Source organism: Corticium candelabrum, chromosome 1, assembly GCF_963422355.1.
Source record: "Corticium candelabrum chromosome 1, ooCorCand1.1, whole genome shotgun sequence".
Lineage (NCBI taxonomy): Eukaryota > Metazoa > Porifera > Homoscleromorpha > Homosclerophorida > Plakinidae > Corticium > Corticium candelabrum.
Window position 1 is genome coordinate 13,235,209 of NC_085085.1, and position 16,474 is coordinate 13,251,682.

The window sequence follows — 16,474 nt, forward strand, 5'->3', positions numbered from 1 at the left end:
TCTAAACTGCGTGTACAACTTGACCTTGTGTTCTGCAGATTTGTTGTTGGCGAGCGAAGCGAGCCTCGAGCTCTTTGTCATCTCAATTAAAGGTCGCGATATATCTCTGTGCAAAACAGAACAAGCTACAGCACTTACGCTTAAGCACTAAAATATTGGTCCAAACTATTACTACTCTACTAACTAAAATACATGGCACATAGAAAGGAATATACTAAAAACAAGAAAGACATTCATACTGAATTCAACCATACCACCCCTCCTTAGCAATAAGAGGCAAGCTCTCGAGTTTGCACTTAAGGCGTTCCAATCGATTTTGAAGAATACCATTAAATTTCACATAACTGACTTCAATGGCAAATGTCAACTCCGACCGAGCAACCTCTTGTAGTCGCTACAATACAAGCCACTTGCCACAACAATGGCTAGACGGTCTTTGATAGCCTAACCTGTATACCAAAAATCTTGATACGATCACTGAATGACCAAGCCTGAACTCCAAAAGCATTTGTTTCAGTATCTTCCAACTCACTTTCAGACCAACCCGTTAGATATTCAAAACTAACACCAGCCTAGAGGATACTAACAGTCAAACATGACCACAGAATCAATCAAGAAACCTGGAATTGCACCTTCTCGGCTTTGTCAACATTCTGAATTGATAGTTTGACAGTCAAATCAGAAATGGTACCGTTAGGGTCAGATAACTGATACTTACAGTAGACCATCAAGACATTACAGAACACCCTACGATACTCAACAACCACTTGAATCTCTGGTGCATGTGGCACCTGCAATGGTATTGGCGCTGGCACCTCTATGTCAGTCAAAAACAATCAACAACAGACGTCAACTTTACTTCACACCCAATTACAAAAGTAAACATACCATACCTAAGCAGGTGCGAATTTTCTTAAAGTTCTTAATCCCAACATCATGTTCAACTTGTACAATGTCAGAAAGAGACTGCCCCTTTGGATTCTGATAAACAAGAGTAGGTTTTGTGTCACGTACTCTTCCGTACATCCCCATTTCTTTACATTTCTTCTCAACTTCTAAACATGGGTGTGTAATTTAAAGATTAACTCAATGCATGTAGTACACACCAATACAGACAAAGTACCTTCTTTCGTATCATTCATGACTTTAACAACTTCTTCGCCAACCTCACTAGGAAGACTTGTTTTTGCTGCCTCTGTGAGTTTTGCAGCCAAGAGTGATGTAAATATGCTGTTCTTGTGACACCCATCAGCAATCTCGTAAGTCTTCCTACTAGGAAGGCTAAAGAAATCACACCATGAATGCACATCCAAACTAAGTAGTTTGTGTCAAACATTACAGAGCCAATGCCCTAATAGAAAATGCTGACAAAAAAATCACAAACACAATATAGCATATTATTATATTATATCATTATATTATTACATATTATAGTAGTACAAGACAAGAGACATACCAACTTGAAAAAGTCAGTACAGTTTCAGACTGTTGCAACGAAAGTACATTCTTTCGTTGTTGACTCACGCTAACAAATCAGTTTACAAATAACAAAGACATGTAACCACATGAAAACTTGAAGTCAACCTACAGTCGTACTCGACAACAGTCAAGAATAAGCAGTGACAAATCAGCTTTACAGCATTGCAGTTCATAAGCTATTCCTTCAGCACGAATAGATTTCCGGATATCATTTTCATCATCAGCATCAACAGGCAAGAGATACTGTTCATTATTTGCTTGAAAACCATGTCCAGCATAATAGAAAACAGCATATACCCCTTTTTTCACCAAGCCATAAAACAGTTCCAGTGCTGCCATCATTTCAAACAAATTTAGATCTACAAGAGTAATTGTTTGAAATTTGTATTCGTTCTTCAAAATAGAAGACATAGTGTGGACATCTGCAGTTGGCAACTTCAGTGACTTGTGTACTGATGAATTATCATACGTTGCATTTCCAATCAAAAGTGCAACCTTGCCTGAACAACAATCATACTAACAACCCATTTAACACAGACTATAAGTCATCCACCTCACCAGAAAGTGGAAAACCTGAAAATACACAAAGTTGCATTACAAACAAACTCTTCGTCCCTAATGTTCACTCCGATGCCTACTTCTAGCTCTGGATATTCCCCTTGCTGCTTCTTGATATTTTGGTTCATCTGAGATAGCAAATACCACCTAAACAACTTGGGACATCAACTAACACGTTCCACTTACTCACCAGATAAATGAAGAACAACAGGTTTTGAAGTTTCTTCAAAGTAATCATCATCTTTCCTAACTTTGCAGACATACTCACCATCATGATAGTCTCGAACTTGCTGAATTTCATAACAGGATTTTGTAGCTGCTGGAATGGGCTTTCCTTGAAAGTACCATTGGTACTGAACATCAACACCCGTTTTAGTGGTACACATAAAGTACAGCCGTTCTCCCAACTGAATACATGTAGTAGTTGCTTCAATCCACGATTTCTGTTCATGGTCGTCCTTGTTACAAACCACTTTAGAAATTACCTTCAACTCTGTAAACAATACATAACAGTAAATTAGAAATCTGAAGCAAATTTAGTGAGGCTTACGTTTCTTAGCCGGCAGCTTTAGCATGGCAGGACGGCTAACAGAAAAATCACCTCCAATGGTAAAAACGCGACATGTGTATATCCCACAATCCTCGTCATTAACAGCTCGTATGCCATATGTACGTTGTTGATTGCTCAGTCGGATAACTTTGCCTTTAAATCGCCATTCATAGTTTAGCCCTTGCACATCCCCATCATAGACCGGATGGCCTGTTGTAGATTGTGCTACACATTTTATTTCCACATTATCACCACGAACTGGATCAGACGGTATCCCGAGACATGGTTGTGTTAGAAAGCCTACCCCGAACAAAGAAATACATAAACTTAATCAACATTCAGCATTTCAAGCCTTACAACCATGCGTGCAAGAAGACAGGCAACAAAACCGACAAACAAGCAAACAGGCAATAGTAGTAGTACAATACCTCCTTGCTCAGTGTAGCAGCCTCCAAGCAGTGGCCTGTTCTTTTCATTCTAAAGTACACAAGAAGGCTAAAAATTATACACAAGCAACTCTCAAAAAGCAAACAGACCGATGGATATTCATGACTTGAGACCCACATTACAAGAGCTGGACAACTATCTTTGTTCAAATGTTTAGCATGTTCTTCTCCATCCTGTTTTGTAAAGATGGACAGAAAGACCTCCTCAAAACACTTTATACTTGCACAAGCCTCGATAGAATGGCGCTTGCAAATTTGAAGAGCACATTGTCCATGCTGGGTGGATTTGTTTCTCCCATCGGCTGAAAAACACCTGGAAAGTCGATGAAATATCCATCGATAGCTAGACTGCATCCACACAGCAGTCTCTAGAGTAAGCTGCAAACCATGCATGCCAGTACCCTTTATATCATCAACAGCATAAAGAATAAATTGAAGAGCTTCCTGGCAAACATTTGAGACTCTACTTTGACATCTAAAGGAACTGACCCTCACAACAGTAATCATAACTTTTCCATTGGCTTCTTTCAAGTCGATGGCTAACGGTTCATGCTTCTCACAAGGTTTGCAGTTGATCAGCAATAGGTCATAATCGTAATCAATGTGAACTCGTGCAAAGTATCGATAAATCTCAGGACAGAGCGGATATTTACCAATACACCTAACTACCAGTTGGTTGTACAAAGCATCAGGAATCCAGCACGTCAATGAGCTGATGTAAATTGGTTTGACTTCTGCATGACGAGGATCAATATCTTTTCTTGCCACAAACAATTCCCAGTCTGGATCTTCTGCAACCAGTGATGGAGCAACAAACTGTGATACTGTCATTCTGGAAGTAGCAGTTGAGATACTAGAGCGATATTGGGTTAGCTGACTAAACGCTTGGATATATGCCACTAGCAAACTAAACATTTGAAAGAGGTCAACAAGAAAAGTTAGCTCTGGTTTCGATTCTGCTAATAGTTTTTCTTTGCTATTCGACTGAGGAGTGGTGAGAATATTTTCTATAAAAGAGTACTGCAAGATACCAGTTTTGCTTACTTTTTCCCACGCATCATTATTGGGATCAGATAACCATACTGGCAATTTGATGCGAATAATGCTACGAAAAGCTCTCACAAGCCAATCAGGATCAATAACAACTATAGTTTCAAGCAAGCGACTCTCTGGACGATACACGACCACTCCCATATCATCAAAATGCTTTAGAGCAATGTCAACATGCTCTGTTCGAACTTGATGTTGTTGTGCAAGGTCAACAACTTCCTTCAAACTAAGATACTTTGATACCTTCCTCCTTTTGTACAATTCCAGTTCAAGTAAGATCCAAGAAAATGCAATCAGTTGTGTTGTGTTTGGTTGCTCCATTGCTAACTGCACAATACGCTTTCTGATTGCAATAAATTCTCGCTCTGATCCAGGAATTGTCTTGAAGTTGTCAACAAAAAAGAACATGGGGTCACGTAAGTGAGCTTTATTCCTCCCATAAGCTTGTTGCATACCATCTGAAATATGCAAAGTCTGCGAGTCTACTTTTGTTCCATCTGTTTGGCATTGTTTTTCTGTTGAAACTTGGGATTGTTCTTCCTCTTTCACAGCATTAGTTTGATATTTTGGATCTCCAACAAGTTCATACAGAATCTGCTCTTTCTTTTTCATAATTTCAGTCATCAAAAAATCATTTGAAGGACAGCTCAGAAAAAGTTCATCCAGTTTGCTCCCAATAAACATAACAGATGGAAAGCGACGAGTGACCAAATTGCCACTCTCTGTTGCAGGTACATGGCCCTTTGTGCTAGTAATAGAGATCATCCATGTTTTGAAATAGTCAAGATTAGTATATGAACTAATCCTGCTTGTATCTATCAAAGCCTCAACACCATCCACACATAACAGCACCTTTGCTATATCTTCGAGATGCTTAGTCAAGTCAAAAATAATAGCATACACTCCAGTATCAGACAAAAAATAGACATGGCTGTTATAGTGCAGTGGTTGACCAGCAAAATCAGAAATTCTGAGCAATAAGTAACGGTCTGGTGCATCCTTAAGATCTTCTAAATTGCCACTATGAAGCTTCTTTAATTCCTCGCCCACAAGTCTTTCCATACGAGGGGTCAGTGTTGGATACTGCTCTTGTATTATAATTGACTGTAGAGAAGAAGCGCCATTTGCCAACTTTGTACCAAGTGCTTCCTGGTGATTGAGTGAAGTCGTCCCACCTAAATGTTGTTGATTATTCTCATCTGTCTCTCCTTCTGGTTGCTGAACAACTTGATGTGGTGCAGCCACTTGTATTTTCGTCGCCTCTTGCCTTTGTTCTGTTTCTCGGACTTTTTCAGCAATAAACCTTGCCTGCGCTCTTTCAATGATTTCGATCTCATTTCCAGGATCCGGAATGACAAATTTGCAGTCACTGTCATCTAGATGACACTTCACTAGAGTGAATTCAATGCCATCTGTACTACTAGATGAGACCTCAGATGGGTTTTTTCCTACAACTGCTTGAACAAACGTGCTCTTTCCTGATCGATCCTGGCCCACAACCATGAGAGGTGCTTGACGAATTCGGACATAGCCACCTGTCTTCATGGCATCATAAAAAGCCTTCCTTGCTATTGGGCCACGAGCAATAATTTCAGGTGGAGCATTAAGAATGCTTTGTAGATAGAAATGCTCCTTTTCTTTTTCTTGCAAGCCTGAGGGAGCTAAAAAAAGCATTTTTCAGTCTAATTCTGCAATCGTTAGATATAATGCTTTAGAGGTAGAAATTGACATAACATACCCACTGCTGAAGTCTTAACAATAATCTAAATAATTGACCCGTCATATGAAGACCCACAAAAACCCTGAACTCGCATGCTTACAAATCAAACAGCAGCTATCCACGTATAAAGATTATCTCAGATTTAGTGATGGAACTTAGCAGCTACAGTAGACCCTCACATATCCGACCCTTTTTGCAAAGCGGATATGACATCACAAGCCCGTTGCGCAAGTGCAGTGACGACGACCAGTAATGGCAACAAAAGATATGAAGGCTTCTAAGATTAGTTTGGTGATTATAGTTTGCATATAGTACTGTACACATATTACGTCTTCGTGCAATCATTTTATCACTAGCATATTGTACATGTTTCAGAGTTCAGACTATGTAGCTACTGGGACTCAAAGCAGACTGGAACTCCGAGGTATGGTTGAAACTACGGTGCTTTGATTATCCCTTCTTTCACTTATCCAAGCCCTATTCTTCCGTGGCTTGCCCATAGGGGGTCGGATATGTAAGGGTTTACTGTACAATAACAGTTAGAGTAAACTGTATCCCATACTAGTACTACGGTATCCGTAGGCGCCTCGCGTTCGTGAGTAACACTTCCAACGGAGCTTTCAGACCGCCTACTGAAACGCCGAGTCCTAGCTAGACAATACGTATTTGTTGAAACCCTAGCTGTCATGAAAGTAAATCTGCAAACTTCCTAGTAATTTAGATTACGTATATAGGCCTGGTATAGGTAGCCGTCGTTTTGCAATCGTGATCAAGACAATTGAAATGTACAGTCTAGGTATGCACTCAGTTCCGTTGTAACGACAGTGGTATGGTATTTACTGACATAGAAATTGATATCAGCAAACATTGACTATCAACAGTGTTAGATGCAGCACAGTGTAGTAAAGGATTGATCATGCTGTAAGTATGGGACGTGTGAATAGTTGATTGTAGGTAGCATTCAACTCCTGAAGGTATTTCTTAGTTGTCGAGTACACACAGTCCCTGGCTACAATACAAAAGGATGGGGCGACGGAACTCTATGAAGCATTTTCTCCGCCTTTTGGTCACTTGCACGAATCGTTCTTAGACTCATCTGTAGTCGGACACGGAAACGATTTTTTAAGGTAAGTCCTATCATGAAACGTGGTCGTGGGGAGAAGAAATTTGAGATTTGTGTGTACACACACACACACATATATATATATATATATACCAAAAGCTCAATGGAGACCCATATAGGACCACACCCATTTATGTTGTGCAACCCGGATTAGAAGCCTCGCTACACTCGGCAATAAACACTAAACCTCAATGAAATTAGTGTAAGTTACTAAACTTAGAAAAAAGAACAAAAATGTAAAGTAGTCAGAACTTGGTTGCCGGCTCAGTGACAAGACTATCATAAGTTATTGAGCAGTTAATGCCAGTTGCTGAAGCTCCGCCAGCAACTGCAGATTTTTCAAGCAGTGTTGTTGCATAAAAAATTATAGACAAGCTACCTACGGTAGACTACCTCTTCCTCATCACAAACATCTTCTCTATCTGTGGTGCTAAAATAAAAATTTATAGCGAAGAAACAAAGCTAATCCTCTGAGCATTGTTTTTTGGCAGCCATGTCTACATAATAGTCAATAACCATATGCCTTTCACAACATGTATTTTGTTGTGTATCCTCGTACTCCCAGACGACATGCAGATTTTCGATACACTTTATTATGTGCATGTTCGTGTATGCCATAAGTTCTATGTTCCGAGTAAGGTATATATAGAAGTACTTGAATGTCCTAATAACATATGATAATTACCTCACCAGCATGAGGTAGAGAGAAACTTGGATCGCTGACTTAGACAAGCAAAGAAGAAACAAAAAATAGTGCATAGAGCAACAAGATGCTGTCAAACTCTTACCTTCACTTTTCACTATTGCAATGGCAACTGAAATGCTGGTAGCCGAATCAACTCGATTTGTAGCCACACAAAAATAATTCCCTGGAGTATCCACATCAACTTCATAAGCAGTAGCTCCTTCTATAGCATACTCTCCACAATACCACTGTAACTGAGGAACAGGTTTGCCATCTGCTCTGCATGACAGCGTAACTTTCTTGCCAAGAGGACAGTAAATTACAGATGGGCCGGGTTGCTGAGTAATTTTAGGAGCTAGATACATACAGAAAACAAGTTCACAACATGCACTGCTCACCAATTACCTTTACAGGAATATCTTTTAATAGTTAATTAATTAAACCTGTTTGCCTATGTTCTACAGTATTACCCGACTAAGATATATTACATCTAGCTAGACCGTCTCCACGTACATTATTCATTAATAAACTTAAATTCTTCAAACATATCCTCATTATATACTTGTAATACTAGAATTAAGTGAAGAGTTGAGCAGCACAGTGCAAACTTCAATTCCTCGATAGGCTAATACCAATAAAACTACGTATAAACCAAGTTGGTATATCTATTTCACAACAGAAATAGTTCTACACAATGCAAGAGATGTTCATTCCAGCCCCCTGTCTAGACAAACAACACAACATTAATTAAATCAACAAGTCTGCCTCTACTGCCTCAAATTGAACCATTATCTCTAGCCCCATTTTGTCCTAACTGTACACATAGACAAGAAAAAAGTTTTTTAGTCTTGGTGATCCCAGAGATGAGTTACGCTTTTCTATCCATCTCAATTGAGATGAGAGCTGCAACCACTAAAAAAAATACAAAGTCCTGACTCTACACTAGCTCTTTAATTAACCCTCTACTTTTAGCGAAATTAAACCACACCTAGAGAACACGAAGAGATCATTACGCTAGTCTAGAATTCTACAACCTTACACTAGCTATAGGATTGCACAAACCGAGAATGTACAACTACAGAACAATACCTACCTTCAAATTTAGGTAGAAACGCCAGAGCACTTCTAAGTGACGATCTGCTGACGAAAACTTGCCTGACAGTTGCTACAAGTTTAGCATTGGTAGCCGTCTTTTGTCTTAGAATATCGAATAACTTCGCAGTCTGCTCGTTAATTTTTACTTTCTTCACTTCATTGACATCAGCTGGAGTAAGTACTCCCTTATTCTGAAGTAGAATAGCTGCTAGCTGTGACGGAAAGGCGCTGAAGAGTTGGTGATTCTGTTTAAGGCCACTAAAGCAAGCACCCAGGGCTTCCGACTGCCAGCTCTCGTCCGCCATCGCTCAATACCGAATCAGCAAACAAAATCTCCTAGACAACGACATTAGAACGATTTATCTTGCGTCTCTTAATTAATTAAACAGGAAGTGTTGCTACACATATATACAGAAATGGAAAACGACGATACTGAACATGCTCCACGCAACCAATTTACTAAAGATCACGTCTAAAAACGTACAGTGTCTCGTCTTTCGAAATCTGCTCTGCAGTCTGGCGTCTCTCTGCACGTCTACGCATGCGTAAATAAATGGCAAAGTGAAATGTTAATCTAATTTGTTAATTAAATATTTTGTATGTTTATTATAATTTGTATATTTGGTACGTTGTCATTATATTTTAATTTTATTTTTGGGCGGTTACTCTGATTAATTTTTCCATGAGCGCTAGAGCTAAGCACTAAAGACGGTATATTTAATTACTTAATTAATTACTAGCAGTGTCCATTTTCCACAATAAAAATTTAAAACTTTGGGGGAGGGGAAAACCGGGTACCGACAATTAATTAATCAAATTTGATGGGAATCTCCAATTCCAAATGAGGTTCAGTCTAATTTGAACCACCAGAGAATGTAAATTTGCTACATCTCAAAGACCTGAAACAAAGTACATACGTAAAACAATAATTTAGAAATGTAACCCTTTCTTTATTCATTTCTGATTATCATACAAATCTTACTATTAATTAAAAGATATTATGGGCGTGATGTCAGTTCTATGTAGTTATAGCAGTATGGCGGTCTGTGCATGGGTAAGCATTTAAAGTAATCAGTTTGTTTAACAAAGTAAATATGTGAAATTAATTAACAACAAAGCAAAAATATTGCAGCACATTGCATATAAATATGTCATATATCATATCATTACAACACATGCAGTTTTGCTTCACATGAAACTTGTCGGTCAGTTTGCTCTCATGGGCATGGGAAGGCGTATCAATATCAGTAGTATGCACCCCGTATTTCTGCCACTTTCTGCATGAAATCAGAGTGGCTAGCAAAGAGGTTCAGCTCATGACCAATATCAGCCCAGAACACCTCGGCTGCATCATCACCAGCTTTCAAAGTGAATTTCTCAAATGCCACACCAGTGTCGTCATGAAAGTTAATGGCCAATGTCTCTGTCCAAGCATTGTCTGTGTTACGTGGATCATCCACATAACCTTCATAAATCTATGGAAATGTACAATTACACAAGATCGTTGCATTAAAACTGTCCTAACTTAACCTTGTCACCATGAGCAAACAGTTCAGTAACCAAGGCTTTAATCTTGAGGCGTTCATCACTGCTGACATCTAAGCTGCTCAATGCTTCTTCCCCAAACTCTCTTAACAGTGTTTCTGATACCTGTTCACCAGCTTCAACCATGCCCTATACAATACAATTCAGTGTGTTACAGTCCACTTCATCTATTGGTGTAAGTGATAACCCCTGGAATAGCTGTTTCACCGTTGTCTTGCCTACGTATTGCAATGAACTGTAGAACTGGTTTTCCTTCTTTCACGACTTGTTCTCCATTGCTACCCCTTTTCCATCTATTGGATAATAATTAATTAAACTCTGAAGACTCCTAGTTGTAGCATTACAATCTAGTTTTTCTTACCTTGTAGCAATAGCATCAGCTGCATGATTAGGACCCCATTTCCGAAGTCGACCTCTAGCAGCTATGCCAGTACGACCAACTGGATTCCTTTCAGCACATACAAAACACTTGTAAGTATATCCTGAGCCTTGTATTGGGACAGATATGGTATGTCTCAGTCCATATGTTCAATCACACACTACTGGTAGCTAGGTAAACCTTAGAGATGGTGTACACATGTTACACTTTGACACATTCTGCACAGCCAAGCCAGTCACAGTTATTTAATTAGCTGTATGAACATTTCATATCAAGAAGAGTTTATTAGCTGCTAGTCGACACCAATGTTGTGAATATAAAGTGTTCATAAAAATAAATGTTTGAGTTTTAACTTTTTAACTTTGAACCAAAGTAATGGTAAAATGTTCACATTTAAATAAATTAATTTAATTAACCATTAGAAATTAAAATAAATATTATTAAAATGAAGTTAATACTCACATAGGCACCCCATTTACTACCGGATAGCGTCCTGTGTAACTTCGTCGGTCTACTTTCTTGTCTACCTCATTGAAACGAAATTTGTGCTTCCCGCTAGAACCAAAAACACAGTTTTGCATAAACTTTAATCAATACGCGTTCCCAGCAACCTTTTGATGTCTTCATCAGATCTGTCTGATTGTAAAACTCGGTCTGCAGTGTACTCGGGCGGATCGTATCCGGGATAGTCGACGCTCCATGGCACTTTGTCGTCTGACACTGGAAAACGCACTGGTCCACCTCCAGGATAGTTACCGCGACTTCTGCATTTAGAATGACCTACTACTTTTGTACTGTCCATTTAGAACATGCAAAACTTCAAGGGACAACAAGATCTTGCCGCATGCGCAACAGAGGGAGAGAGTACACGCTACACGCTACGCTACTTGTGTCCAGTTCCCGTATGTCCCTGCAATACCCTTTCTGGTAAAACTGCTCCAAGATAATTTATTGTACAGTTACTACGCCCACGCAAACTTGATTGCATAGCTACGCAATCAAGAAAGAAGGTTGGTCTGAACTACAGGCAAAGCTAGATATGAGAGCACTAGATATATTAGCAGCAAATAGATTGAAACAGAGCGCGACTTCTTCTCGCGCTTGAGCAATTCTGGCAAAAGCTGCTCCTCCTCGCGTGATTCACGTGCGTTTAGCTCAGCGACTGCGCGGAAGAGCCTGGCTTACTGTGTACTGTGTTGAATCGGCGCTACTCGGGTCTGGAAAATCGAGGCCATGTGTAGTACGGGGTTTCCGCATTCTCGGCTTAGCCCGCGATCCAATACACAAGTTTAATATCAACAGCACTGGCGTGTGAGATTGGTAGTAAACGCCTGTCCACACTAGACCAGAATGGATCGCGATCCTACTGTTCGCGATCCGGTCGGGATAGCGAGCGTCCACACTGCACTTTGAAAACGATACCTCCGCCTCATTTCAATATCACGTGACTGATAACCGATGTGTACGTCTGGCTTCTTTGCTTGTGGAAAGTGCTGATACAGCGACGTAAGGTGAGCGAGAACAAAGACGAGTAAGGAGTGCTAGATGTTCCGACTACACGCGTAGCGTACGTGAAGGTAACGCCCACTATTTCTAATTGGATTCAACCGATTGCAATCGTTACCACCTCGCGATGTGATCGGACGGATTGCGATCCGATCGCGATCGAGTAGCAAGTGTGGACAGCGTTGCGGTTGGATCGCGATCCAGTTGCCAGTGTGGACAGGCCTTATTAAGAGGCCCCGCGGTACGTACGGCGGCTCGTGAGTGTTTACATCTAGATGTCTGGGAGAGGTAGAGCAAGGGGACGCACCCGAGGCGCTCCCCAAACGCAGCCAGTGGCGGAACCAGCCAGAAGACCCGGCGAGGCGGTCGAGGGTGCCACACCTCAAGCACCAGGCAGAGGCCGTGAACGTGTAGCCTCGCAAGCCAGGCTCTTCCGCGCAGTCGCTGAGCTAACCGCACGTGAATCACACGAGGAGGAGGAGCTTTTACCGGAATTGCTCCAGCGCGAGAAGAGCCTGGTCGCTTTCGAGAACGTATAGTGACGTGCCCCGATCCGGTTTCATAGCTTGATAAAGCTAATTTTATTAGGTAAGCATGTAGGTATGAAAGTTGAGAACACGCGACATCGCTTCACGCACTTGCTTGTTTTGTACGAAGTACGTAGTTGACATCATCGTTCGCTTCTAGTACGTATGTAGACAGCTCAGCCATGTAATAATATTCTGCAGTGTCACGACTCCTTTTCAGCATTCAGTTTCGCCAACAGCACACCGCCGAATCTAGATCTGCAGCGCGGTAGTTTGAGAAATGAACTCATTGTACGCGGTTAGTGTATATATGTAGCAGTCAGAGTTCGTGTATTGAAACAAGTCGTACGTAGTACACGTGCAACTACGAGTCAACTCTACACTACCTGAACATGGTAGGTCCACTGCACTGCTGTTTTCCCATGCCCAGATGTTTCCAGTTCACCGTGAGGAGAGCCAATATCGTACAAAAGTGCTGCTTGCTGAGTCGAAAGTACCGTCACATAGACTGCGTTAGCAATACACGCCAATCTGATCATGACGTGGAGAGGTCAACAAGCTCTAGGCCACTGTTTTCATGAACCATTGAGTGAAACTGGGCCGGCAGTTCTCACACCATTTCCCCCACAGACTATAGATGTCAGAGTAGACGCGCAAGAGTGGTGAACAGTTCTACGTCGGTTTCAATTCGCGCAAACCTGCAGATGAGTTCAGTAGAAAGAAACGTCGCTGGAGAGTGTAGGTTCAGCGGACCAGTCCCATGTAGGCCATTCAGGCCAGTAGGCTGGTCGCAGGAGTGGGGGGTGCATTTGCCAACAAAGTCTATGTGGTTTCAATTAAATGTAATCGCACTGCGCTAAAGTTTTTTTGTGGATTCACCACTTTGGAAACATGGTTAAAATTGTGTTTGTATACTTAGTTCACATAATTGTATTTGCAATTGCGCGGGCATTATCTAATAATACGTATCTGTATTCATAATTGTATATGTAAGACTTAGAGTTAGCAGAAAACATTAGTGTAACAGTACCGAGTCAAGTTCGAGTCTGCGAGGGTGAAGGCGAGCATAATAATCGACTACGTTGTCGAGATCTATTGGTATATCGTAGTGGATGTGAAGGAGAGCAAGGTGAGACAATCTGTCCTTAGCCATGGATGCGCGCATATAGTTGTTTAGGCGTCGTAAAGCACTGGCGCTTCTCTCACATTCACACGAGGTGACGGGTATGGTACAGGCGATGGTCAAAAGAACTGAGATGTTTGGGAAGTCAATGGCGTCACATTCTTTGATGGCTTTTGCTTGTGAGCACGGTCTCTTCTCAGGGAGCATCGCCATATACCTGTTCCTCTAGCGCCTGAGTTCCGCGTCCATCAATTCAGGCGATGGCAGATCATCTCTGTACTTGATCAGCGCCTCTTCCAGGTTGACATCTTGCGAACATAAGATACTTGGAACAAGACCGAGTAGGGAAATGGCTGTGACTGCCGACTTTGAGAACTGCCGGTTGATGCTAATAATTATATGATCAAGAAAGGGAATTGCAACATTTCTCTGGAAATACTCTTGAACAGAAGCAGCTGGAATATTGCTGCGATTTTGTTGCCTTGCTGCAATGCGAGGCATTGCAATTGTACTTCCAACCCTTTTTGCCATGTCTGAACTAACTTTGTAGATTTGAGAAAAGCTGCTTTCAACATTTGCGCGCTCGCTGTCGTAGGTCCTCACAATTTCAGATATCATGTTATGCGCTTTCACGATATCAACAGCTTTGCTCTGCAGCTTTACGGTAATGCCCGAAAGGTGTGATAAGTACTGATATATCGTCACAAACACAACAACAAACTGAAAGGAAGTAACACTGGCCAGAATCTGCTGTGCTTCATTGCGGCCTGCATAGTTCCAGTCAGCATACGTAGCCCCATATTTCTCCAAGTGATAGCGGAAAGCTATCATCTCTAGAGCTTCGACCACAAATACGTACCCTTGGTAGAAGTGCCGATAAGCCGAATGCCGCTCAGCCCATCGCGTCTTGCACAGATCGATCAGTGGCTTCCTCCTCTCTTCATTGACCACATTGTGGTTGATGATCATTTCTAGAACACCACTTCTCTTTGGACTATTGAGAAAGAAACGGCTGCATTTTTTAACGCAATCGATCACATTACGTACTTCAGGAAGAGCACATGACTTGCTTATCACAAGGTTAAGGCAGTGGCCACTGCAGTGTACGTAGGTGGCTAAAGGAGCTTTATGTCTAATCCTGGCCTGGACACCCACTCGATCTGAAGACATGTTGCTGGCGCCGTCGTAGCCCCGACCACGCATAGTAGCAAGTGGTATGTTATTTTCTTCCAGAAAGCCAAAGATACCATCTGCAATCCGCTCCCCAGTAATTCTGTCCAACTTCAAAAACGTTAAAAACTCTTCTCTGACCTCTTTAGTACTTCTGTCAACAAACCTGGCGCAGATGGCAAGATGCTCAACGTTATGCGAAGGTGCCTCGTCAGCAAGGATGGCGTAAAAGGGCGCAGCTGTCAAATCACCTATTATTCCCTGTAAGAGGATGTGGTTTCCCATGACTTTAATCAGCTCATTTTGTGTTTGAGGAGAAAGATAAGTTGCACATCGCATTTTAGGAATTTCCAGGTGCCTTCTTAACTCTTCATCGTGCACTGCCAGTAGCCTCAGCAAAGAAAGAAAATTACCTGGATTTCCAGGTGATTCCACACTCTCTGCGTCTCCACGTAAAGCAATGTACTGTCTGGCGCAGTACAACACAGCAGAAGCAATGGACTTCAGGACAGCACGATTACGCGCGACATTGGCCTCCCTGCGGGTGTCCGACTGTGCAGTAATGGTATTGGTAGTATCTGGATTCTCCAAGGTTCGCTTGAAGTTATCAGCTTGCTCAATGGCTTGATGATGGTATAAGCACTGCTCGTGCTCCTTTGCTTTTTCTCCTTTCTTGTTCCAATCACGAAACGGCTTGCATACAAACTTCCCCTTGGACACTTTAGCAACGAAAATTCCACAAGCAATGCAAAAGACACCATCCACTTGCTCGCTGTATACCATCCACGGGTGTTCTGATAGCCAAACAGGACGAAAAGCTTGGTTGCGGCCACCAATACATGTCGGAGGAAAAACTTGGTCGGCACGAGGCTTTTTGTGATTTGTCAGTAGGTTGTACTTCTCCGCAGCACCCAGAGCCTGCATGGACTTGCAGAAATCGACAGGAGACTTGGCTTTGAAAAACAATTTGCCAATATCATCCACTAAATCATGATCAGAAGTATTAGCATGATGGCATTGCTGATTGCCGCCTGCGACGGCTGCACGCTGAGCCTCGTTGTCGTAAACTTCACAGCATGTGTTGCGCAAAGTCTCGACATGCGTGGCGGTAGAGGACGACCCTACTCTTTCTACACTACCACTACAGCACTCACTGGAAGTCGGTGTTAGTTGATCGTCTACTGCAACCAGCTGTGTAAAATCTGGATCAGGAGTCACAAGTTGATCACGTGCCCTTTTCGGAACTAGAAAACTGTCCAGCCGTTGACACGTAGCAGCTGCTTGCCTCCTTTTTCTACCTTTTTCCTGAGCCCGTCCCATCAAGTGTCACTGTGACGAACACACACTTCTCCACGTTACCAGGTAGCAGACAGAATAGCCAAATATCTGGCAGGTACTTTGGAGTTCCAACACATCCCTCGGAGTCCTTTTGCCTACTAGCCCGGACTTCTTCCGTGAACGGGTCCGGGGAGGGTGCGCGTGCACCCAGTGCACCCCCCAGCCTACGGGCTTGCCATT

General features: G+C 41.9%; 3 protein-coding genes across 4 annotated transcripts; all 3 read right to left on the reverse strand.

Annotated features, from left to right (window-relative positions):
• Positions 1-8: 8 nt before the first annotated feature.
• On the reverse strand, positions 9-9,236 carry LOC134184567 (uncharacterized). 2 transcript variants are annotated; one of them, XM_062652302.1, is made up of 16 exons: positions 9,191-9,236; positions 8,705-9,042; positions 7,715-7,966; positions 3,124-5,744; positions 3,016-3,064; positions 2,588-2,887; positions 2,228-2,530; positions 2,118-2,165; positions 2,038-2,052; positions 1,589-1,979; positions 1,457-1,525; positions 1,124-1,281; positions 894-1,055; positions 633-817; positions 450-572; positions 9-394 (listed from the first exon to the last, which is right to left on the reverse strand). In XM_062652302.1, the coding sequence occupies exons 2-16, from the start codon at positions 9,009-9,011 to the stop codon at positions 245-247; spliced, it is 5,133 nt and encodes a 1,710-aa protein (XP_062508286.1). In that variant the 5' UTR covers positions 9,012-9,042; positions 9,191-9,236; the 3' UTR covers positions 9-244. The 2 variants fall into 2 exon arrangements, with proteins under 2 accessions (XP_062508286.1, XP_062508293.1); XM_062652309.1 differs by lacking the exons at positions 9-394; positions 450-572 and having other exon boundaries at positions 680-817; positions 894-972; positions 1,025-1,055.
• A 528-nt stretch (positions 9,237-9,764) lies between these two features.
• Positions 9,765-11,489, reverse strand: LOC134185700 (ADP-ribose pyrophosphatase, mitochondrial-like). The gene is made up of 6 exons (XM_062653563.1): positions 11,242-11,489; positions 11,093-11,185; positions 10,613-10,699; positions 10,439-10,544; positions 10,237-10,380; positions 9,765-10,181 (listed from the first exon to the last, which is right to left on the reverse strand). Exons 1-6 carry the CDS (start codon positions 11,430-11,432, stop codon positions 9,951-9,953), a joined length of 852 nt encoding a protein of 283 aa, XP_062509547.1. The 5' UTR covers positions 11,433-11,489; the 3' UTR covers positions 9,765-9,950.
• A 2,522-nt stretch (positions 11,490-14,011) lies between these two features.
• Positions 14,012-16,276, reverse strand: LOC134176244 (zinc finger MYM-type protein 1-like). The gene has a single exon (XM_062642927.1). It carries the CDS (start codon positions 16,274-16,276, stop codon positions 14,012-14,014), a length of 2,265 nt encoding a protein of 754 aa, XP_062498911.1.
• Positions 16,277-16,474: the final 198 nt, after the last annotated feature.

Bases quoted from the DNA above. Each gene is read 5' to 3' on its own strand.
- LOC134184567 (XM_062652302.1), bottom strand. From the start codon at position 9,011: ATGGCGGACGAGAGCTGGCAGTCGGAAGCCCTGGGTGCTTGCTTTAGT. The intron at 2,888-3,015 runs GTATTGTACTAC...TGTTCGGGGTAG, and splicing joins CTGCTACACTGAGCAAGGAG to GCTTTCTAACACAACCATGT. The intron at 395-449 runs GTTAGGCTATCA...CTTGTATTGTAG, and splicing joins TCAAGATTTTTGGTATACAG to CGACTACAAGAGGTTGCTCG.
- LOC134185700 (XM_062653563.1), bottom strand. From the start codon at position 11,432: ATGGACAGTACAAAAGTAGTAGGTCATTCTAAATGCAGAAGTCGCGGT. The intron at 10,381-10,438 runs GTTATCACTTAC...TGTATTGTATAG, and splicing joins GTGAAACAGCTATTCCAGGG to GGCATGGTTGAAGCTGGTGA. The intron at 10,182-10,236 runs GTTAAGTTAGGA...ACATTTCCATAG, and splicing joins TGTTTGCTCATGGTGACAAG to ATTTATGAAGGTTATGTGGA.
- LOC134176244 (XM_062642927.1), bottom strand. From the start codon at position 16,276: ATGGGACGGGCTCAGGAAAAAGGTAGAAAAAGGAGGCAAGCAGCTGCT.